Below are 25,238 nucleotides of genomic sequence, written 5' to 3'. Positions count from 1 at the left end.
AGAAGCAAAATTATTCCCTAAAAGATTATATAACCCAAGGAAGCCAATCATAAGAAAAAGTGAGGTCCCATATATACCCAAATATTTATAGCAACATTTTTTTGTGGCAGCAAGATGCTTTTGATTAGGGAATGGCTAACCAAACTGTGGAACACAAATATAACAGAATATTATAAGAAATAATTAATATAATGACTACAGAGAAGCAGGGAGAGACTTATACAAACCAATGCAAAGTGAATTAAGCAGAACCAGAAAAACATAATATACATAGTAAGTATGGCAATATAAATGAAAAGAACAACAACAAAATACGTGAAACTGAATGCTGGGCCTGAAAAACAACAGAGAACGTACCCCATTCTTCGCAGAAGTGGAGGGCAACACAAGTTTAAAAAACTACATTTGAGCACCGGCCCTGGAGTCAGGAGGACCTGAGTTCAAATCTGACCTCAGACACATAATACTTTCTAGCTATGTGACTCTGGGCAAGTCACTTAACCCCAATTGCCTCACTAACAAAACAAACAAACAAAAAAAGAACTACATAAGAATTTGTACTTGGCTGATGTGATTAGTTTTGTTAAGATGTTTCTGTTTTTCATTTTTCAAATCTTTGTTATAAGGGATAGTTGGGGGGGTATATTGGGAAATGTAGGTGATATGAAGATAAAAGATATTAATACAAAATTTTTAAAAAACTTTTTAAAAAAAAGAGTGTCCCGGACTGGCATAGGTAACTTTTAGAGAAAACTAAAGCTTAGAAAATCCTTAGAATTCAAGAGTTAATTGTGATCCCTCCAACTGGAGTTTGATCAAAATTATTCTATAACCATCTGATTGTTGCTTAGTTCACAATTACTATTCAGATTGCTTCAGGAATAATGCTAAATAGACTAAATGGAAACACTGAATTTTGCCTTCCCCAATATGACAGAAGCATTTGATCTCTATTCTCAAGTTTTATTTTTATCATCTGCATATCTATATCAACTTTCTGCTCTATGAATGCAGCTAAAAGTTTCACCCAATTAATCACCAACCAAAAAAAAAATCTTATTTTCCCTGGCCTTAATTGCACGGCTGAACAAAGTAGGAGATAGTCATAGAACTCAGTTGACAGGAGAAGCCAAATTACAGGGTAAAGAAGAAATGGGGAGAAAGAGAGAAGAGAGAATCTGAGATGAAAGTGAACAAGTACTTTTGGCAATTCTTACCACTGCTAGGAATCTGAATAATCTTTGAGTACACGGTTCTGATTTAACAATGGCTCCAAGGAGACAAAGTATTAACTCATGAGTTCTTAACCTTCAGTTGTTATCATGGCAGTTTGGTAAAGCCTAAGTATTAAGTGACTAGCATGTGAAGCAAAGTGTTAAGTGACAGAGATACAAAGGCAAAAAACACACCCTGCTCTCAGAATAATGTTTTTCAATACATAAAATACATAGGATTATCAAGTTTTAACTGATAATTATGATGAAACACAGTCATCAAAATATTTAAAAAACAAGTTCACAGACACTAGGGTAAGAATGCCTATTCAATGGGGCAGCGAGGTGGCACAGTGGATTGAGCTCCGGCCCTGAAGTCAGGAGGACCTGAGTTCAAATGTGACCTCAGACATTTGACACTTACTAGCTGTATGACCCTGGGCAAGTCACTTAACCCTGATTGCCTCACCAAAAAAAAAAGAAAAAAAAGAATGCCTATTCAAACTCCTTTCAGCACTGTACACCACAAGCTTACTCTTTGCACCTGTTGTCTATGTACGTAATCATGATTCCTCTCTGGGATACAGAAATAACTATGGTATTCAAACTAGTTCTATAAAATATTATAAAATTCAACACAAAGACCATTTGCCTATAACAGCTGTTCTTTAATTGTGAATTAATAGGGTAACAAAAACTAAGCATATTCATGTGATGGAAGGAAGTTGAAAACCCTAGGCCAGTGGTCCCCAAAACTTTTATGACTATCAGTAAAAAAAATTTCTGGGTCTAAAATTGCTCTTTTCCTTCACTAACATTTCTATAGTGTTCTGAACCAAAATGCCTCTCCCTGACCCACCATTCCTCTATGTGTAATGTTTCCTCCCAACAGAGTGAAAGCTCCTTGAAGGAAGGGACTGTTTTTACTTTTGTATTTGTATCTCCAGTGTTCATCCCAGTGCCTGGTACACAGTAAAGGCTTAACACTTATTTTTCCTTCCTTCCTTCCCTCCTTTCCTTCCTTCCTTCCTTCCTTCATTTGTTGAAATATTGGCTCCATTTTCCACATGAAGCCTTTCCTGATTTTTTTCCTACTTGCTAGTGCCTTTCTCTAAAATTTGTCGTGTACTTTGTATATATTTTTGTAAACATAAATTGACTCTCTTAATCCAGATTATAAACTCCTTGATGGGAGGGCCTATTTCATTTTTGTCCTTTTATCCCCAGGGCCAGGCATGTTGTTACCTTCCACTAGCCCACTGATCACATCGCTAGAGCCTCTTTGTTCTCAGCTATGGTCTCCCTGGTATCTATTCCTTCACTGTTACTTTCCCCACTGTTGACTCTCATAGCCATCACAGCTGCCATCCTTGGCCTGGTCAGAACACCACTCTCTACCACAACCAAACCCTGCACAGTCCGAAAGCAAGGAGAGAAACAGAAACCACTGGGCTTAGCTGCCTCCTCAGAACTCAGAGCTGCATGGCCCAGGTCTCCTATGTCACCTCCACCTCCATCACCCCTACTTCTTACAGCAGCTGCTACCTACTGTCCCTGACATGAGAGGTCCCCATCTTAATCTGGTCACTATCATTCTGGCTGCCCTAGACCTCACACTCAGCCTGCATTAATCCTCACTACCACCTGGATACTCTGGCTTCTTACTCGGGCTGTAACTGTCCCTGATGCTGTCACTAGCACAGTCCAGTATGGTCATGAACTGTGGCAGGATGGAAGGAGGTAGGAAGAAAGGAATTAATATCTAAGCCATTGCTACTGCAGCCACTCAGAATAAAGAGGTCTCTGCCAGAAACCAGCTGTGTCAAAGCTGGAGGCCTAGACCCTTTTCTCCCCCCCAATCATCTTAATGCACATTGGAGAACACAGTTTTAGGCAAAAACAAACAAAACCCCACAGATGCCTAGACAATGCTGTCTCTTTTGACAGTGGTTAATTTTTTTTTGGGGGGGTGGGGTCCATCCTTGAAACCCTTTCCCAAATTTATCTAGCTGGGAAACCATAAACATAACAGACAGTTCACTCAGTAACATTTGCTTGTGGGAACTTTGAATGCCAAAGGTGTTCAATGAATTATTAGTATTATAAGAGGGAGAATAGTTATAGACTACTACAAACTCTGTCTGTATTGTTATACCATTTGGAGGTCATCAATCCTGGTGTTAACTCCAGAAGCCATTTCCTTCCTCTCCTGTGGTGTCTCAGGGCAGGGATAGAGTGAAGCTCGAAACCTGGAATAAACAGGAACTAGCTGAATAACAGCGATGTAAACAAGGCAAGTCGTCTGAGAAAATGACGTAAGCCACCCAAAGAACCAAAAAAGGCTCAGCTTAGATGCAAGTGGTAGAGTCAGCTCAATTAGTCTGGGGTCAGAGACAGAGGTAATAAATACGGCATGGGATTCAAACCCAGGTCTTTCTGACTCTAAGGCAGGCCTTCTTCAATTCTAACATAATCCTTCTCTATTTATCACTGTCTCTATTTTTATTTGGTGAGCAAAAATGAATTTAATAGTAGCAAAGTTATAAGAAGAAAGTCTAGATTTTTGCCTGAGTTGTCATCACTATTATGCTTTTGCAGCTATAAAATTCTTTTTTGGTTAAAAAAGAAAAGTAAACGAAAATATGGTTTTAAAAATGACAGAGTTTGGTAGATTGGAAGGAGTCTTGGCCTCGGAGTCAGAAAGAACTGGGTTCAAATCTCAATGCCAATACTTACTAGCATCAACCTGGGCAAGTCATTTAACATTTCTTAGCCTCAATTTCCTTATTTGTAAAACTGAAATAGTATTTGTTTTATTTAACTTCATAGGGTTGTTATGAAGAAAGTAAGTTATACATTTTAAAGCACTACAAAAATCTAAGTTATGATTAAGTAAAGCGTCATTTGGATGACTGAAGCAAGAATGTTATTTCAGAAAATATGAAGAAACGATACATACAGATAACTTTTTGGTACATGTATACAGACTCTATCATTTCAATAAATTTATCACTTATAAAGAACTAGAGGTGAAAGATTTCATTTCTTCAATAAAAGAACCTTATGATCTTGAAGTTCATTTCTAAATGAGCTTATATCACTTACCCAACAGTTAGACTGACAGCAATTTAAAAGATCCTTATGGCATTACATAGTCTTATCCACAGGAATACTCTAGGTCCAGGCAGGTCAAAAGAATTACTATTTCACTCATCTTCAAGCGAACACTAAAAAAGTTTTAAAGCTTCCTCTAGGTGAGTACATTTCTCTTACCCTTCACAAATTTTCTTGACTCTGTTTTTCAGTTGATCACCTTGGAAGAAAATGATAAATACAGACTTGTGCACGTAGTCTCCCTAAACCCAGAAAAAAATCAAGATTTTGTAGCTCTAAATGCTGATAGAAAACTTCTAGATAAATGAGTTTCTTTGGTAGATAAGAAGCAGTAAGTTTTCTAGTTCCTTCATACATTGCACAAGGGCAGCAACCATGTTTGTTAATCATCTCTTGCACCCTTAACAACTTCACTGAAAAAACATCATTCTCTTTCATTTTTATTTCAGTTGAGTCTTTTTTATTTATCTTCATATTGGGCAAGAGTGTAGGTTCTTGGGGCAGTCTAGCCCAGAGGCTAGGATAATTACTAATCAGATCATTTACCAATTGATTTTACCTGTCTGCACTGCGAAAAAGAAAAGGAGAGGAGCTAATTTCTGCTCATGAGTTTAAATAGTCTCAGATAAGAGATACTGAAGAGCTGAAAGGGATAAGCATAAATCACTCAAACTTGACTTCACAAATAAGGCACAAAGCTTAAATAGTTAGGTTATACTCCAATTATGAGTACTAAAGAAAAATCAGGAAATAAGGTGAGCAGACGCTGAGGAAAACCCAGAAGTGTTTTAAATCTTTGAGTTCTCCAGGGACACTGAGAGTACATTCTTTGTACAGCTGCTCTGGTACAGATATCCAGACCCCCTTCCTGTATTTGTTGATAAAATACTGTTCTTCCCTGCCAGAGGAAACTTGGCTTAATGTTCCTGAGAACAGTTATATACTAGGTGTGACCTTAAACTCAGCATGAAATGTTTCCAAAACTCAATATCTGCCTTCAGTGTGGCTGCAATCATCTTTGTGGGCCATCTATGTCACCATAACCATAACCATGGTACAGAAAATAAGTTGCATAAACATCTGGGTCATTTTCAGCACAGTGATACAGCCTGAAATCTCACTAGATTCAACGTTTCTTCTTCAGAAAAACAAAGATCACTGATTTAATAAATGTTATACTAAGTAGGAGCAGAAAAGTAACAGTTTCATCAGTGAGGTACAGAGTCATGGGTGTTTTAAGTAGTAGCCAACTCTAGGCTATTCATCTATCTCTGATTAATGATATTTTTTTTTCCTTACACATTTAACTTGTTTCACTTATGATACCAGAAACACACAATTCTGACCATCCTGAGATTTGTATTTTGAACTTATTGTTACATCAAATGCAAGATGAAAACTACATCAAAATACATGAAAGAAGATCACTCAATTTCCCAACCAACTTATTTATCAAAGTGAGAAACAAAAAAGAAGTCTTCATCAACTGAACAAAAATGTGGGCTCTAAACATTAACTTTATCAGTTTAGAGTCATAATAGTGCCCTTCGCTTTCTTTTGGAGTTTCTTATAAAAATCAACCCAGTAGAAACAGAAGCACAATTATCAAGTAATTTGAATTCGAGTATAATACACTACCAAATTAGAATTCTTGCATTTTGCTGATTTTACAAAAAGGCAAATTGCTTCCGATCCCAGATCAGTAACAGAAGATGTATGGAGCTACATCTGAAGTTTCAAATAACTAGAAAATTTCCAATCAAAACACCTCTGTTGCCATATCCAAACCTCAAAGCTTATAAATACTGTATGTGTGATGGAAATTATAGGGAGATCGACTGTCTGCTAGCTCATATTGAAAACAAAGAAATAAAGATCTCTTCTTTGAGATGGTCCAAGTGTTCTGTTACCATTCTGGGCCCCCTTTACAGAATACTACTCCACAGGACACAATTTCCTTGTCTTACAGTTACAGGATCCTCCAGGGGGTTTTCAATTTCAGCTTGACGCAGGAATACATTCCCCCGGCACACTCTCCATAGCATGCGCTCAAATGTAGGGATGCGCTCCCGGTTAATTACACCAGCCACAAAGCTGCAAAAGGAGGGTGAAAAAACCCAAACAAATTAAGGATACAATTCCATTTTATAGGACAAGTAGCTTTTAGATGATTCAGCAGCTGGGACAAGAGAAGACTAGCTATAGATAGGTATGAGAGCTGCCATGGTCTGATTCCTGCTCTTACCCACTACAGGAACCACGAAGGGGCTGTCAATGTAGCAAATACATGAAATGGGCTAGGGACTGATTCAGGAATGATTCTCTCTCTTTTTTTGGGGGGGGAATGATTTTCAACAGATTCATAATGGAGTACCATTCTCGCAACAAGTACACTCCCTACTATGTAAGTTTTCTAAGATAGAAGAGGAAGAACACACCTTAAATGCAGAGTAGGCAGGTAAGAATGATAATTACCCAAGCCGTAAGGGTGTGCCTCTTCCAATCTCACTTGGGTCCAAGAGGTTTGATGACTCCTCCAACAAGTCTGGATCCGCCATCTGCTGATGATGCAATTCAGCCTGAATTCACAAATCAATTAATATCTAATGAAAATAGTTAGTGGCATGCAGGGGACGAGGAACCAGGAGATGAGTTTGCGAAAAGAAATATGAAAAAAAGAGAAGATACACACAAAAAGAGATAAATATAACACACAAAAAAGAAGGGAAGAGAACAAAGGGAAAAATAAGAAGTAATACATAACTGCCCCAACAAGGCATTTGGGGAAATGATTTTAGAGATAAGTAAAGAAGAAAAAATATCACATGATGGTGACGTATAAATATTTTATTTGGCAGAAGCCATTTTCCCTCTTTTTCTATTTCCACCAAATAAGGACCAGAGAACACCTTTACAGAGAAGGTACTTTTGGGGAGTGCTCAAGGGTGATATGGGGATGCTCTCAAGCTGCACAGGTATTTCCTGCTGTTCCCATGCCTACAGTTTCACCTATGGCAAACATGGGTTACAGAGAAGCACTGTTCTCAAACACTGTTTCGTTAACAGAAGAAATATCACCAGTTAGCTAAACAGAGTCCAAGAGCTTCAGGACCCATCAAGTCCTCTGCACTTGTTAGGGAGAGCTTTGGGAAGAGCCAATGAATACTGTGTTTATGCTTCTTAAAGTATATTTCTTCCATACACAGATATGGAATACAAAACAGCAAGGCAGTCCTAAAACACAGTAATCCCCTTTTACTGTTATAACATCTGCCCTATGAAAGAAATAAGAACTAAAAACTCATAATGACGTTTCCTACCTTGTACTAAGGTATCAAGTTTTGAAACCACAATACATTCAGATGCTCATGGAGGTTTTGTAGCTTTGAACATCCTCAGGCACACAACTTGAGAGAGGACCACTGATTCAAATCAAGTATGTGAAAGTTAAATTAAGAGTAATATAGAAGGAACCACAATATCCACCTAATAGATTGGTACAATCAATCTCAAAATGAATTCTGTTATTACAATTTATACAACAAAATGGAAAGATAGATGAAGACTTCCTAGATCTAGACATTCTTTCCATACAGTCAATCCTATAGCTCTTCATTCCTATCACAAAGAAATTGACCTTAAAATAAAATTATATATCTGTCTTGACTGCCTGCAGTACCAAATACCAATACACATAACCACTCAATCTGTTTGACCCAAAGGCTGGCAGAGGAGAGGAGGAAGAAGGGGACATGAGTTAAAGAAATCAGAATAATTTTGGGCTGTTTTTTTTAAGAGATTTGGTTTTTCCTTTTACAATTAGCTTTATCCCAAGTTTGTTGATTTCCACTCAAATTTACTAAATAAGTAGCATGGAAGCCTCAATTTTTAAATCTTATGACTATAACACAGTAAATGGATTTGACATTCCAAAGGGAAAAAAATCAAGAGTACATGAGATAATAATATTAGATGGACTAAAAGCAAAGGAAATCTTTTGAGAACTACATGAGGAAACTAAAGTTATCATCAGTTAAAATTAACTGGTAGGCAGAATTAACATCTTGAGACTTGGGAAGTTAGGGCAATATAATGGTTATATAATTTGCCATTTTTATTGAAATGATAAATCTGTGGACTTTGCGTTTTAAATTCTCATCAAATGAATGCCATAAAGCAGAAATTCTTCTTTAAATCAATGTTAAAATGAAAAAGGAAAAAAAATTATGGGACTTGTAATACTAGTAGGTACCGCTTTCTTTTTTTAAATTTATGCAGAAGTATCTTGTTTTTTAAATTTAAAAGTTCAACATTGTAACCTTGCCTTGCAAAAGATTCTCAGCAACAACTCTTAGTCAAACCCAGTAAAACTGAATGTTGCTCATACTATTTCTACCACTACTATCCCCCCTCCTCCACTCCTTTCAGAGAGGACCCATCTCAATCTATACAAAGACATTCTGGTGAAGAAAAATAATATAGAACATGAATGAAGAAACAGAAAACATCACTCAGCAACTGGACTAATCCAACACACTATGTAGGTTGAGGAATAAAAACAACCTATCACGAATCTAAATTGGTACAAACTATAAATCTGATTATGCTCTAGTCACTGTTTTCACTACCTCTCACTTAATAATCACAAATCTCCAAACTGGCTTTTAAAAGTTAAAATAGAACACCAAGTTTAGTGGAAAATTTGGCTGACCAATACCACTAACTTTGGGTCTTTAAATCTACATCTAAGACAATGTCATGCATCTTTAATCTGGAGCCTACCTGGTTCCTTTAATTACAACATTTCTAATGTCATACTCATATTCAGAGGCTGAATCCCCTGATTTATCACTACCCTCAAAGCCAGAAAATGCACATACACCTGAGAATGGCAAGAGTCCAGCAGCGATGGGATGGCAGCACTTCGCAATATAAGCAGCACATTCAGTTCAAATCCCTTCCATTTTCAACAGTATATGCTTCCTTTGCCACCAACATTGAAAAAGGAATGAATTACATTTTATCATCTAACTTATTCACCCCATGTGATGATGGATGGGAAAGAAAAATAAAGAAAGCAGATGGAAAGAAAAGTTAGAGGAGAAGGAAGACAGAGATCTGCATGCCATTAACCATTACTTTTCCAGTCTTCTTTATGCTTTCATGTGCTATGGTGCTTATGGGAAAAGATTCAGAGAAATCTCTTCAGCTCTAACTCTTCTTCATAAGCAAGAAGACTGAGAAAAGTATATATCATTAACCGATTACTTTAAACGTTCTGGACAAGAAATGGCTAAATTAAATTTGTAATCACCATAAACCATAGAATATTTAATATATGTTCATTTTCCCTCTTCCATAGCAGCCAATACCTAAAGCAGAATAATCATTTCCTGATTTAGCCATTTCTCTTTAGCTCATTAATGTGAAATATTGTTATACCACAAGTAATTGGGAAACCAATCTGCTAGTGCTATAGCCCATTTGCAAATATTACATTTTCAGGTATGGAAGAAATCTCAAGGATCACTCTAAGCCCATCAACCTTTCAAGAACCCACAGAGCTCATTTTTCTAATGCATTCTTTAAATTATGCTCCCTGAATTAGAAAAGGTCTTCTCTTTAGTGGGTCTTTGTTTTTCATTAGTGTGAGAGAACAGTAGGCAAAGGACTTTACTGAAAGCTTTGACTGAGCCGCTATAGGTCGAGGGCCACAATGGAGTTGGTGACAAATACAGGTGAGGTACTATCTGCCCAATTAGTGTAGCTCTCACCAAAAGGATGCCTTTTATTACTCTGAAAACACTAAGAATCAAAGAGAGATTATGAAAGTGTTTGGGGAATTTTTACCATAACTAAGACAACATACTAAATAACACTTCCCACAAAGGACAGTTTTTTGTTTGTTTGTTTTTGTGGTTTAAGAAAAAAAAAGGGGTCACTTTTGATAATGTATTAAGAAGACTTTAGAATTCCCTATCTCCCATGATCTATGTTTAATGCTTAGGACTCTTAAATCACTTAATTAAAATGATTTAATGACTTTTTTTTGGCAGTCTTTCAAAGTTTTTGCCTTTATTTTGTAGTAATGCTAAGGCAATGACCATACTCTGGAAAAGTAAATGAATAAAGTATTAAGTGCTTACTATTTGCCAGGCGTTAGGTAAGTCAGACTAAATGAACTAAGCATACCTGTTGCAAAAGGACTTAAACATTAGGAGAGGTTATCTCACTGTTCCTCACCCTTTTAAAAATGCAATGATTTGTGGGATTGGCGAGAGACATTATCATCACCTCAGAAGTTCACAAGTCCATGAGCAAGCTGCATAATCACAACTAAACCTTAATTAATATAAAACCAGGCTCTGCCTTTCAGAAACAAGAGCACTTAAGTTTCAGAGTCTTTCCCATGACATTAAGAAGGCCCAACTTAAGCCAAAACCCTCTGCTACACTGAGGAATGTATTACATCTACAGCAAACTTTCTGTGCTCTAGACAGAACTGGAAAGCCTGTTTCTCTCTCCAAGACAGAAGTGAAAAGCAGAACTCAAAATATGACAGTTGCTGATATTAAAGTTCTAAATTTAAATACTTTGCCAAGTTCCTTATGGGGCACCGGTGATCTAGAAATGAAACACCGTTCAAGGAAAATTCTTTTGTAAGACACACAAACAGGATGACTAAACTAGTTTATGAAATATTTTTGCCTTAGCTGATGTCAGGAAGACCAGCAGGGCAAGGTTATTTACCATGTTTCAGGTTACCAGAGAAACAGTTATCTATACTGGATGTGAAGACTACCCAAAGGGCAGATTAGGAGGCTAGGAACACTTTCAAAAATTCTTATTCTGAATTCTTTCCAATTCTTAAGCTGACACCTGGTAACCCAGTTACCTACATTTTTAACATACTTTTTTTTTTCCCACCTCCTTGCTAAGTTAATATAATAAAGTTTTTGGGAGATTCTGGAGTCATAAAATCATCAACTGAAGTTGTCATGCTAACTACAAACACACCCTTTCCAAAACTTCCAGATATTCTGAGTTCTCACACACCCTAAAGAAAAATACTTGTGAAATTCAACACATGAGTGCAGTAACTGTAAACTTTCCAAGTTGAGAAGGGAGAACAGAATATAATAATTGAAGTTTTGGTGGAAAAGAGATAAGCAAAGGGTAAAAAGTTATGGATTAAGAAAAATTACACTGTTTTACCTACATGTTGTAGCCAACCTTTCCTTATTTTCTGAGACCTAATCTTATCTGAATACTTACCTTTAAAAATATGTATGTGAATTTTTCAGGGAATAGCACCCACTACTATTCTAAATATCCCCATCCCAATCTGATATGAAAAACTGCAAAAAAAAAAAATCCAAAAACATGGTTGGCTGTGTACTGCATGAAAAATGGAACATAATTTGAGGTTTTTCCAACTAAAATGAGGTGTAAAAAAATGGCACTGCTTTCAAGACAGCAACTGAAAATACTCATTAGAATAAAATATGGCCCACTTGTGGCAGGTAAAATATCAGCTGCTCAAAGAAACAAACAATAGTCTGACCTCATCAAAAAACTGCTGAGTTTTGCGAAGTATAAATTTTAATTCCGTCAGTTCCAGGAAGTTTCTCTTCAAAGCTTCCTGGTTTGTGTTGATTTCCTTCAGTTCATTTTCAATCTTTTCAAAGTTTGCCTAGGAAGAAAAGGGGCATGTTAACTCACCACTAAAATCAGTATGTTTGCCCTATGTGTTCAACGGGATTCAGTCCTGCATAATAACGGTCTCCATTGTGATTTCAAAGATGTCCTGCATCTACTCTCAAATTATTAACATTTCAATTAACATAATTCTCTCTAAGGGAAAACTAATGTTTAAAATCCTTTTACTTGACCTGTAGACCAAGTACAGGCAGTTCTCAATAAACATAAATGGACCTTTCCACAGACCTTCCCATCCCCTGTTGGAGCTCCACATGACCCTGCCCCCTCTGCAGCTCTCTGGTTGCCTGCCTCCTCACAGGGCAGAGGACCTCCAGCCTGGGGCTGCACTGTTGCCACTCCCACTGTGCTCCTGCTGGAGAGCTGGATTTGCATAATGTGAATTTATATAAAGCAAGAACTGTCTGTATCTACTTAGTAAGCTCAATAGACTACACATGTAAATCATTAACATAATATTTTAGCTATTTGTTCACAGGAGGTGAGAGTTATTTAACAGGAATGAGCATTTTATACATCATTATTTCCATTAATCAATGGATACTGATTTAGCTATACACGAATTCTGCATCAGACACCACACAGATCAAGTTAAACATCAGGCCTGGCCTCAAGGAGCTTACTATTTAAATACCACACAGACAAGGAAAGACCGAGATTTCCTTTCCCCAATAATATTTGTGGACAGCCAAAAGAAACTTAACTAACCTTCCCAAAAGACTGCTTACCTCTAGGTCAATCATGTCCCGGGGGAAAGGCACCTCTGGATTTTCACCTGTGTCCATGATAGGGATATTAGCTTTCCTTATCTCCTTTTCAACAAACCCTAAAATGATAGAATCAGAACATTTGTGGCCCATCTGCATATGCCTGCCACAGGTAATATTTAAGCACAAATCAAAAAGACTTTAAGAAGTTTCTAATGATGCTTTGACTCAACAGAAGTGGGAAATGAAAATCAGTTTCTTCTTCACATTCTTCTCCTGCAACAAAAGCTCCACTGCAGCACAGCCAATTCTCTTTAACCACAACAGGTATTCAGTCCACGTCCTATTACCTCAGATGCACTATCTACCTTTTGTGGAACAGAACCCATATAAAATACAAAAATACCATAACCATCAAAAGAATCAGTAAGACTAAACTTTTAAGTAGAATAAAAAGAACACTGAGTATGGTGTCAGAAGACCTATTGCCAAGTCGCGGACACTAATGGGCAAGCCAAAGCTTCTGAACTTCAGTTTCTTCATTATAAATGAAAATAATAATACTTGCATTAACTAATTCTAAGGGCTGATGTGAGGAAAGAACTTTCTAAACCATCAAGTGGTAAATGTAAGCTATTATTGACCTGTGTGAATCTCACCTAAACGTAAGATTAGTCTGGCTTACCAAAATTGTTCAGAGAATCAGATTCAGAGAAAAAATGTTTACTGTAATAAAGTCCTTAATACATATGGCTGTAAAACAGATCCCTATAGAAAGAATATCAATCAATCTGAAAATTAAGTTGGTCAATTATATGCATTTAAACAGCAGACCAAAAGAAAAAAAAAGGCTGTTAAAAAAAACAATTAAAAAATCAAAATAAAAGCTGTTTGTTCAATTTCCAGTCTACTGAAACTTAAGGATGGAGCATGAACAGACAGAGTAACAGACAGGAAGAGCAATACATTAATATTAAAACTAACATTAAGGGACAGCTAGGTGGCACAGTGGATAAAGCTCCAGCCCTGAAGTCAGGAGGACCTGAGTTCAAATCCGGTCTCAGAGACATGACACTTACCAGCTATGTGACCCTGGGCAAGTCACTTAACCCCGATTGCCTCACTTAAAAAAAAAACCCTAACATTAAACTAATATTAAAAAGATACTGTACCGCCTAAAATTCATGGTTAACTTTGTCAACTAAATGACTGCATAATATGCAGTCAGATTTACAGAATTCCTGGAGATATTAGACTTATCTGAGACTTCTATACTGTCCTCTGCACAATGACAAAGTAGCTTAGCAGTATTTAAGTTGAGTGTTATACTCTCAGAAGCATGATATCTATTAAAGAATATATATACTTGTCATGTATAACAGAACACAAATATATTCTAAATATGATACTCAAGAAAACAGATGAGAATTTCTCTTCAGAGGTGGAGAGGGGCTAACATCTTCTTTTGTTATACCAGACTATTCTGGGGTTTTTGGGGGGGAGGGGCAATTGGGTTTAAGTGACTTGCCTAGGGTCACACTGCTAATAAGTGTCTGAGGCCAAATTAGAACTCAGGTCTTCCTGACTCCAGGGCTGGTGCTCTATTCATTGTGCCACCTAGCTGCCCCCAAACTATTCTTTAAAGATAAAATAATTTACTTAAAGAATTATTAAGACAAGCCAAGATGACACATACGGAGTTTACGATCCATTTCTTCACATCTCCGAACTTCATTGACAAATTTTCGTTGGAATACATTCACATCTGGATTTAACTGAAAGACAAGAACACAAAAGAGAAATAAACAGTCAAATACTGCACATGTTAAATCAAAATCTTCTACTAAAACATGAAATACTGGAGTCAGCCATAACAATTAAAGATAAAAATCATCTTTCCTCACTGCAGCAATGTGGCCAAAAACAAATAAAAAAAAACCTCATGGCATGTAATGTTTTACCTAGCCTACCATCTTCCAATTCAAAGGTCACAATGACCATAAAAATGTAGGCCACTAACTTAAACTAGGTTTCTTTTCCTTTCCTTCATTCTCCCTTATGCAGAAACAGTGACAGGAAACCATCAATATAAAGAGAAATGCAAATGAGGTTTCACTTCACACTTATTAAATTGGCAAAGATGATGAAAGGCAGGAGGAGTCAGGGTTGGAGGTGCAATGGGAAGACATACATGCTCATACTATTAGTGGAGATGTGAACTGGTCTAATTACTCTGGAAAATGATTTGGAATTATTTCAGAAAAATCATTTAAATATTCATATCTTTTCACTTATTTTGCTAGCAAAAAAAAAACAGAAAGAAAGCAGGTACCCATGGGAGATTTAAGGAGGAGTAAAAAGGTTGGGAAGCACTGCTGTGGTGAGTGGGCGAGTGAGTTAATTAGAGAGGTATCAGAGGACTGCCTGGCAGCAGTGAGATCCCAGGTGAGGTTATGTAACAAATTTGCAGTGAACCTTGTCAGCAGTTTCATGATTTTTTCCTCTCTCCTACATACTGCTGCTAAATGTGTGTAGGAGTGAAAGTAGTGGAGGGATGGTGAGAGTGATCCAAAACTAAGGCTTAAGAGATTAAGACTGGAAGGAGGCAAGGGACTTACAAAGAGAAGAGGACAATATAGAATTGAAGTGGTTCAACAAGGGGTCAAGAGGGGAAAGAGGGGCAATGCCCCAGGAGAAAACTGGGGGGTACAGGGATTAGAGGTCATAGTATGGACAAAGAACAGGCCTTGGTTTTGGAAGGCAAAAGGAGAGGCGGCATGCCAATAGACAGTGATCATATAAGGGAATTTCAGAGTTAATGAACATGCAAGTGGTGCATTTGTGGGTGATGGCAAGACCAAGGGCATGATCATTTTTGTGTGTGGCTGACGTGGGGTGGAAAGAAATGAGTAGGTTGAAGAATTGGGAAGTTAAGTTATTTGAGGAAATATCAGTATATGTGTTGAAAACTCTTAGTAAGAGGGAAGAAGTTGGTGAGAAGAGAAAGACTGTGAGCCAGGTACTGAATTCATTGAGGAAAGAAGGGAAGCATCCTGGAGGTTGACATACAATAGCTATGGAGAGGAAAAGTTACTGGGTAATGGTGGTAGGAAAACCTGGGAATGGCAAAAGGGAGCAAGGATTATTCTAACTCCCCCACCTCAACCAATGGGGAAGAGGAGATGTGAGTAAAAGTGCAGCCAGTGCTGGAAAGGGCAGCTAGGCAGGGCATGAAACTTTAAACAGTGGGAGACCAGACTTGAAAAGCCCATTGTCCTGTAAACTTCCAAGTGGAGAAGTCACTTCATCTGACTTTTTTAAAAAAATTTTTTGACTAGGCAATGGGGTTAAGTGACTTGCCCAAGGTCACACAGCTAATTAAGTGTTATGTGTCTGAGGCCAGATTTGAACTCAGGTCCTCCTGAATCCAGGGCCGGTGCTCTATCCACTGCACCACCTAGCTGTCCCCCATCTGACATTTAAGTATTAGAAAATTTCAATTCAACAAACATGTAAGTCCTTATTACTACATACTGGGGATACAAAGATGTAAAAAAGGATATTTCTTCCTACCTTTAAGGAGTTTACAATCTAAAAGAATGAAGAAGAGATATGACATGTATTCAAACAACTCTAAAAAAAATAGAATGTGGTCAGTGAAAAGGATAGGTGTATCTATGAGGATAGGTGTATACTATAAGTAATGAGAAGAGAGGAGAATCTGGATGGGAAACAATCAGAGAAGGTTTCATGGAAAAGTCAGCACCTAAGTTCACCTTACAGAAAGGGAGGGATTTCAACAGGCAAAAACTTAGGTTAGTGGGGTGGAGAGTTAATTTCAAGCATGAACAAAGGCATCAGTGGGAAAGAAAAGGAGTATTAAGAATAGAGGGTGATAATTAGTTTTGCTACAAAATGGGTTGTAGGAAAAGGGGTAATAATGTAGATTGTGAGGACAGTTATGTTGGAACCTCGTAGACAGGACTGGCAACTGATTGGTGGTAGGGACATAGAAGAGGAAGAGTAAAAAATGACCTTGAAGTTTCAAGACATGGTTACTGGGAACTCACTGTAGAAATGGTTCAAGAAGCTGAGGTGGGGGCAGGCTCTGGGAGGGAAGATGAGCTCAGTTTTAGACAGGTTGAGTTTAAGATACTTGCTGGACATCTTGAAGGAAGCTAAAGATATGGGACTTGGAGGTCTGGGATTTGTAGAATTGGGAGTCATAGGGGTGGTAACTGGAGCTATGGAAGCAGATGATATAGCCAAAGAAGAGTGCTACAAAAAAAAAACCAACACAAAAAACAGTTAAGGACAGAACCCTAGAAGACCATCCATGTGTTAGGGGTGAGATGAAAAACTAGAAAAGAAAGGAGTACTTAGAGATGTAGAAGAAACTATGAATACGACATCATAGCCAAGGGAGGAAAGAATCCCAGATGTGGTCATGGTCAACAGTGTCAAATGTTGTAGAGAGGCAAAAACTGACAAGTTGTCCCCTGGTAGAATGTAAGCTTCTCAAAGGCAAGGACTGTTTCTTTTTCATATTTGTATCCAAAGTAACTTTAACATAGTAAGTACTTAATACATTTGCTTACTGAATTCAAATGAGAACTAAAAAAAATATCATTTCATTTACTGAGTACCTATTATACAGGCTATACTCTGTGTATGGTAAGATAATCAGATATGAAGACATAAATAAAACACTGCCTTCCTTAGAGTTTACTACAGTAAAAACAAAAAAGACTTGTACAAAAATAACTACAATAAAAAGGGGAAAAGTACACAATAAGAATGATACAGAGAATATACCAAATCACTAATAAGAGAAATGCAAATCAAAACAACTCTAAGGTTTTACTTTAGACCCAGGAAATTGGTCAAAGTGACAAAAGACAAGAATAATCAAAGATGGAGGGATTGTGGAAAGACAAGCATGTTAATGCATTACTGGTAAAGCTGCAAACTGGAACAACCATACCGAAAGCAATTCAGAATTATACAAATAAAGTGATTAAAATATTCATACCCTTTGACCCAAATATTCCACTGCCAGTCATATACCCCAAGGAGGTCAATGACAAAAAGAAGGTTCCACATACACCAAAACATGTACAGCAGCACTTTTCATGGTAGCAAGGAACTGAAAACAAAGTGGATGCCCGTCAATTAGAGAATGACTAAATAAACTGTGGTAGATGACCATAATGGAATGTTACTGTACTATAAGAAACAACAAACATGATGAATACAAAGAAGAATGGGAAGACTTATATGAACTGATGCAAAATGAAGTAATTAGAAAATAACATACACAATGACTGCAACAATACACATGGAAAGAACAACCACTACAAAACAAATACGTGGGAAAGTATAAAGTACAGGCTTGGGCCCCAGGAAGAGATATGAGAAGATATCTCAGCTTGCTCCTTTGCAGAATGGGAGGGATTTCTTGGATGTGGAACATTGTGTATGACCTCAGATTTTTTTTTGATGCATGGATCAGTTTTGCCTGACTTTTTTTCCCCTTCTTCCTCTTTTTTTTTTTAATCTTTATGATAAAGGATGGCTCTCTGAGACAGAGGAGAAGAGAGTGTAGAAGAGATATCTGATGTAAAAGCAAAAGATATTAATAAAATTCTCTTTTAAAAAAAAGGAATGATACAAAGGAAGTGCTAAATGTAGAAGAATAAGAGATTTTTTTCCTTTGGTCATAGTTATCAGGGAAGACTTCACGTGAAAGGTTACTGGCAGGCTGATTTTGGCCTTTAAGGATACGTAGGATTTTGACAGGTAAAAGATGAGGGAAGAGGAATGAGAATGTTCTTGGTAGAGGGGGAAAGAAAAGAATAAGATTTAGATAGAGAAGAGTAAATAATCTGATTTGTTTGGACAGTAAGGTACATGTAGGGGTATAGTTGAAAATAATGGCTAGAAAGGTAGACTGAAGTTAAGATTGTCAAAGATTTTGAATGCCAGGACCTGTTTTAGTAAGCAAAGGGGAGTCATTCAAGATTTATACACAAGATTTATATACATGATCAAAGTAGTACTGTAGAAATAGTAAGGATGAATTAGGAAGGGAAGAGACTGGAGGTCTCTTAACTGGAGCAGTTAAAAAGCTACTATAATCACTCAGAGGAGGGCTAATAGTGAAAATGGAAAGGAAGTTGTGATTAGGAAAGAGTATGAAAGACAACTCCACAAGACCAAGAATGATGACAGACATGGAAATCACAGAGAGGGTAGGGCTGAAAATGGCTCAGCAGTTTTGAATCTAGGTAACTGGGAGAATGGTGGCACTGTTAGCATCTATTAGGGAAGTAAGGATGATAAACTTGTTTGAGAAGAAGATAATGAGTTAATTTTAGATAGGCTGGGTATCAGTGAAGTAAGATGGCACTGGGGCATCCAAGCAGAAATGCCAATCAAACAGAAATGTAAGAATGGAACCTGGGAGTCAACCATAAATAAGAGATAGCTGAAGCCATGGGAGTCAATAACATCACTGAGAGTATGTACAGGAAAATAAGAGAACCTGGGAAAAGCCCTCATTTAGCTTGGGAAAGGAGAAAAAAGAGTTAGCAATGGATATAGAGAAATAACAGCCAGGTGGAAAGAAAACTTTTTTTTTGGCAATTGGGGTTAAGCGACTTGCCCAGGGTCACACAGCTAGTAAGTGTCAAGTGTTTGGTCTGAGAGCAGATTTGAACTCAGGTCCTCCTGGCTTCAGGGCTGGCACTCTATCCACTGTGCCACCTAGCTGCCCCAAAAGAAAACTTCTTGTTGTGAAAATCAAATAGAATTTTCAAATGCTACTGACAAGTCAAGAAATATTTTATTAAATGCTGTTGGCAGGTCAAAAAGAATGAAGAATAAAAAAAAGTTACTAGATTACTTATTGGTTATTTGGCTCAGGTAGAATATGGGAGACTGCTCATAGTTTGAAATCTATCATGATTAACCTTACTTCACTTTGATAACTTTTGTATGCTAATGTAGCCTCAGTACTTAGCTATTAAGTCTGTACTGTTTCACCCTGCTTAATTTTAGGTGTGAATTTTCCTTTCTTTGTCACTAGGCTGTAAACTTTTGGTGGCATGATTTCTTGCTCTTGAGGGCAGAGTCATCTAATTTCTCTTATATTCTCTTCTGGAACCTATTGCAATACTCCTAACATAGAAGGTGCTCAATCATATGTCCTCTATAACTAGTTGCCTCAGCCACAAAATTGAAACGAAAAAACATCTTGTATGGAAGAAGAAAAATAATTATGGTTTGATACCTTGTTGGAGTCTGTGTTGGGTACAGAAATAGTTAATTCTTAGTTTTAATGAAGCTAAGGTCAACCCTATATGAGTCAGTTTCATTCCATAACCACAAAATGCCACCTTAATACTAGGCTGTTCACTCTTTTGTGAATTCTAATCTGCCAAATCTAGGGGAAACCTCTGAGACTTTTGCCTCCACAGCATATACTTTTATAGTCTTACCTGGGTATTTTTCCCCCATCCTCTCAAATTTCAGTTTAAAACCTCTTGGTAAAGTCAGTAAGTCTTCTGCCAAATATTACTCCCAGTTTTAGTAATATATCTACTTCTTTTCTTGCCAGGAAGCCATAATTTTAGAATTCTAAGTCATGAGCTAGAACACTAAATCTTATTCCTTAATGCTATAGAAGTAGACAGCTGTTTACTTCCCATACAATCTTTTTTTTCTTCCAAAGAAAAACAATTCCACTCAATTGAAAGAAATTAACAAACTCCCACCATACTTGCTCCCATTTCCTACTCAAGACTTATGTGCTGATATACTTTAGATTCTTGCAATATTAATACCACATGAAACAGTAAAAGCAATTGATGAGTTGGGTAAGTTTTGGAAGGCTGCCCAATATGTTTCAGATACAGGCAACTGCAAGCCAACAAAAACAGCCTATTTTCCATGTCATTTATATGCAGCCTTCACTGAGGACAGACCCCCCCCCATTTATTGGTGCTGGCAATAGAATTCTTTGCAACTGCTAGTGCTTGTGACTCTTCTATTAGTTCACAGCTGCACTTGACATTGTTAACATGGACATTCACTCCTCTCAGAGACTTCAGGACATGACTCTCTCCCAATTTTCCTCCTATCTGACCACTCCTTGTCAGTCTTTTGCTCATCATCCATATTGTGTCCCCGAACTGTGGGTGTACCCTTAGCTTCTGTTCTGGACCCTTTTGTTTGGTAACTCCATTACTTCCCTATGGGTTTAATTATTATCCCTAAGCAGATCAGCCCAAGATCTACATATCTAGTCTGTCTCTCTTCTGAGCTCTTGCCTCTCTGTTTGACATTTAAAGCCCTTCATAACCTGAACCCAACCTATTTCTCCAGTCTCATTATATTTGATTCTCCTTCCCACATTCCAGGGTGGGTCCAGTCAAGGTCTTCCTCTGTTCTTCATCTGTGGCACTCCATTATCCATTTCTACAACTTTGCCCTGGCTGTCCCTCTTGCCTAAAATGTAGTCACTCTTCACCTAGGCCTCACAGAATCCATTTCCTTCAAGATGCAGCTCAAGCATTTCATTTTTCATGAAGCCTTTCCTGATCCCAAGTACTAGTGCTCTCCTTCCCTATCTTTTGTTAATTTGGTATTTAATCTGTATATAAGTTATTCTGCATATATACATATAGGTACATGCATGCATATATGCATATAAACACACATCTCCCTCAAAAGAAGGGAGCAGTATTTCTTGAGAGTAGTGATTATTCATTTTTTTGTCTTTGTAATCTCAACATTTAGCACAGTGACTGGCACCTAGTAAGCACTCAATATAACAATGTGTTGAATGATTGAAAGACCTTATAGTCATTGTATAAGCACTATGCAACAGTAATCAGCCAGTTGACTGGCTGTGAAATGACAGGGTTGGACCAAGTGATCCCTGAGGTCTAGCTTTAAGATTTGATTCAGTGAATACAGGACTTCAATAAACAGACAGTAAGCCCAGAGGTACTTACATCCCGGAACTGAACTTTCCCAAGTTCCCCCAATTCACTGACACAACAATAAGCAGCTTCAGATTGTAGGAAAAGCTGTGCCAATGTCATCTCTTCACTGCGGAAAAGCTCCCCCATGTTGGCAGGGAAGTTTCAGCAACTAAGTAACTGAGTTTTGTTGACCTGAAACAGAAAAAAGAGAACAGTGTCCTGTAAATTACCAAGGCAAGGAGCACAAACTAGCCCAGCACAATTATTATTGCTTTGTTCCCTTTTCTCCTCCTCAGTCTGTTACAACATCTGTTTTTATATCCTGTCTTGAAAGCTAGAAAAGAAGAAGGAACAGAGACAGTTATGGAAACCTGTGCTGTATGAATGTTACTTCCTATGTAGCCAACATCAGGATCAAACGGCAAAGGCTTGTGACTAATATAAGAAAACACTGGAGGGATGCATCTAGCTTAGGGATGCTTATAATTAAGAGCTACTGAATACTACCTCTACAAACTCTTCTTTAAGTATGCCAATAGAAATATTACACTCTCAAATTGTGTTACAGTATCTAAATCTCATTTCAACTGGATTGTAACCAAAACAGGAAAACATCTTCATTCCACTGACCAAAAGGAATTGATAGTTTTTCCCCTATACTTTACTAATAATGCCTACTTTGATTAAAAGAGATCTTTATGCTTCCAAAACCAATGGTTGTATTAAAGCAGAAGTTAAAGGTACTATCTTATAAACTCTTAAGAAAAAAGAAAATTATCATCCACACCCTCAGATGTATACTTTTTTTTTTAAAGGAGGCCTTTTGCTTAAACCATTAACTACAAAAAAGGACCAACTTGAAGGTTAGGGAGAAGCACTTTGAAAAGCCCAAATGGGAGCAGACTGATTAATGAAAATGTATCTTTATTGGACCAGATGGTTCAAGTTCCCCTCACTCCCAATGAAGCAGTCTAAAGTTGTTTTGCAAACTAAAATATATTCTGCCATTTATCAAACTACCTTACAGTTCAAGGAAGGTTTCATTTTTATGCAGGCTTTCTGATTAGGAGGTATCAAAGACAACTGGAGCTATCAGTGGTCCTGAAATGGCTATTTTTTAAATCCCATAACAATGACCGTAGCCAAAAGGTGTGGGGTACTTCAGTCTAATATGCTATATTTTAAAATCTCACGATTACTTCTTCATTCTATATTGCAAAACAGCACTTAAGGGAGATAGATTCTCTTGGAGAAGCCTTGAAGAACATACCTGAAAACCTTTTCAGAAAAATATTTCCAGGTATTTTGTCATTTTGATGTTGGAGACAGCCTGAAATACCCCAGACATACATTTCTTCAAGAGTTCTCCAGAAAGTTCTTCACCTCTGTCACTCCATCACCCATTTCTGTAACTTTAGTCTGACTGTTCCCATGTAAGCTCCCTAATAACCTCAAGGTCCAATACCTTGCTTCTCAGCACGTCAACACCCAAACCCTCCAAGGATAGCTCGTTGCTGGTCATTTCGTCTCCTCTCTGCACCTCCTCCCCTCCCCACACACTCTAAAGGGTCTTGGATTTTTTTGCCTCTAAACACACTTGGCTGTGGCCTACCTGAGGGAGGATGGACCTACCTAGAAGGGACTGAGTTTACCTGTGGAATTTGAGTCCGGAAGCCTCCCCCTCCCCCATCCAAGATGGGAGTACTTGTTACTCAGATCGGCCCTTTCCCAATGCAGAGAGTCAACCAGACTGGAAGAAGACTCTTGGACGGGGAGGGGGAGGGGCTACAGAGGCGTCTCTTTGGGAATCCATTATGCACCTGTCAACCAGGGCATCGTTTCTCTGGGTCCTTCCCCTAGCTATTTGGGGGTTGGAAGAAAGAGAACATGGGGCTTTTGTGTGAATACAGTTCGGAAATTAATTTGCTTGGGAACAAAAACGACTCTCCCTATGAAACCATCTTAGTTTCCTTAAGTTGGGGGTGGGGGAAGGAAAGAAAGAGGCAAAGAAAGGAATGGGAAACGTAGTGGGGAGAGGGTGGCAGGATGGGGAGGGTCTCCTCAGTCGAAGCCGAGGGGCCTGGCGCCCCACCATTATCCCTCGGCGTCTCCAAGCCCCTTCCGCTCTCTCGCTATAGCCCTAGACCCCGCAGGCCTGGGGCGGGTTGGAGGGGTTATCAACCTTCACTTCCTCGACCCCTCCCCCCACGGCCTGTCAGCCCCATCCCCCTAGCTGCCGAGGCTGCGAGAAGAGGGGCCCCCTCGGCCTCACTCGGAGGCCGCCTTTCCACCGCCATTTTACCTGCAGCCACCGCTGTCCTCCGCGGCCGCTTCCCTCCAGTCGCCGCAGCCACAGCCGCAGCCGCCGCCACCGTTGCCGCAGCTACCGCAGAATCACCTAGCAGATTCGGCAGCCCGGCCCCCCTCCCGCGTGCGTGCGTGGGCGTGCGTGCGTCACCACAGCAGACCCCGCCCCTCGCCTCGCCTCCGCCGGGATGGCTCCTTCCCGCTGGCCAATAGGACGCGGCTAAGCTGAAGCTGCCGCAGTGCGGGGTCACGTGCCCGCCCTTTGCCGCAGCCCCTCGAGGCTTGAAACCATTTTGTTTCCTCGGTGGAGGAGGAGGAGGAGGAGGAGGAGGAGGAGGAGGAGGAGGAGGTTGTGGGGTTCTTGAAAGAAAAGGTCGGGTTGGGCTTTGAAAGGGCTGGTTATCTGTTATCTGAGTCACCTCACTTGCCCCACCTCGATCTGGCAGCGCAGTCAGGAGGTTTCCACTTGCCAGGACAGACCCTCAAGGGTCAGGCGGTCAGCTGGCAAGCTCCTTGGCCCTTCCGTAGGCCCTAAGTCATCCGCCTGGACTGGGGTGTCGCCCTTTGCGCAGTGATGGAAAAGGTCACTGGTGCTCGCCTAAAGCCTTCGAGGCCTAGTGAACTCCAGCTGGAAGGGACCTTTGACACCATCCAGCCCAGGCAGAGGAAGACCAGGAAGCCTGGGGAAGTAATCTGCCCCAGACAGGACTAGAACTCAGGACTTCCCCTCTGTCTCATAAGAATAAACCCACTGCAACAAGCCATGACGTTCCTACTCCAAGTACCTGGGTCACCTCTTCTGTCATCTATCTCCTGGATAGTTGCTTCAGAGCAAAATCTACTCTCCTTCAGTCACAGATGAATGAAAAAAGAAAAACCACAAAATTATAAGCCACACACAGTTTGAGTCATTTTTCATTTTTGAGGTGGCTGCTTATGGGACCATTTCACCATTGATGTTGGAAAACCTTCAAGGGTAGTTTGTCAAAACCAGAGCCACATGTGGAAAAGCTAGCAGAACTGGTTTCTTCAATCTCAGTGGGTGGCTGAAGCTGATGACATTTAGGTGTAGTGAGGGAGTTGTTTTTTGTTTGTTTGTTTGTTTTCCCCAGGTAAAAGCAGGATGCCAGTTGAGAACTGGGAAGCTAGAGCTATAAATTTCCATTAACCCCCCCACAGAATAACCTTGC

The 25,238-nt window shown here is 38.9% G+C and overlaps 1 protein-coding gene across 5 annotated transcripts in view; it reads right to left on the bottom strand.

Moving 5' to 3' along the window:
* Positions 1-24,182, bottom strand: part of ATP6V0A1 (ATPase H+ transporting V0 subunit a1) — a 60,388-nt gene extending 36,206 nt beyond the window's left edge. The window contains exons 1-9 of one of the 5 annotated variants that reach the window (XM_078156044.1): positions 24,044-24,182; positions 21,772-21,933; positions 14,451-14,529; positions 12,776-12,873; positions 11,893-12,021; positions 6,804-6,907; positions 6,296-6,422; positions 4,488-4,570; positions 3,370-3,463 (exon numbers count right to left, since the gene is read on the bottom strand). In XM_078156044.1, coding sequence (XP_078012170.1) covers positions 3,370-3,463; positions 4,488-4,570; positions 6,296-6,422; positions 6,804-6,907; positions 11,893-12,021; positions 12,776-12,873; positions 14,451-14,529; positions 21,772-21,888 — 831 coding nt within the window. In that variant the 5' untranslated portion in view covers positions 21,889-21,933; positions 24,044-24,182. The remainder of the gene's footprint in view (positions 1-3,369; positions 3,464-4,487; positions 4,571-6,295; positions 6,423-6,803; positions 6,908-11,892; positions 12,022-12,775; positions 12,874-14,450; positions 14,530-21,771; positions 21,934-24,043) is intronic. The other 4 variants (XM_020972570.2, XM_020972572.2, XM_020972571.2 and 1 more) reach the window with 4 other exon arrangements.
* Between the last annotated feature and the right edge of the window lie 1,056 nt (positions 24,183-25,238).

This window comes from Phascolarctos cinereus, unplaced genomic scaffold (genome assembly GCF_003287225.1).
Source record: "Phascolarctos cinereus isolate Bilbo 61053 unplaced genomic scaffold, phaCin_HiC Scaffold_5;HRSCAF=322, whole genome shotgun sequence".
Classification (NCBI taxonomy): domain Eukaryota; kingdom Metazoa; phylum Chordata; class Mammalia; order Diprotodontia; family Phascolarctidae; genus Phascolarctos; species Phascolarctos cinereus.
The sequence above is the reverse complement of the archived record's forward strand: the minus strand, read 5'-3'. Positions and strand labels throughout refer to the sequence as shown.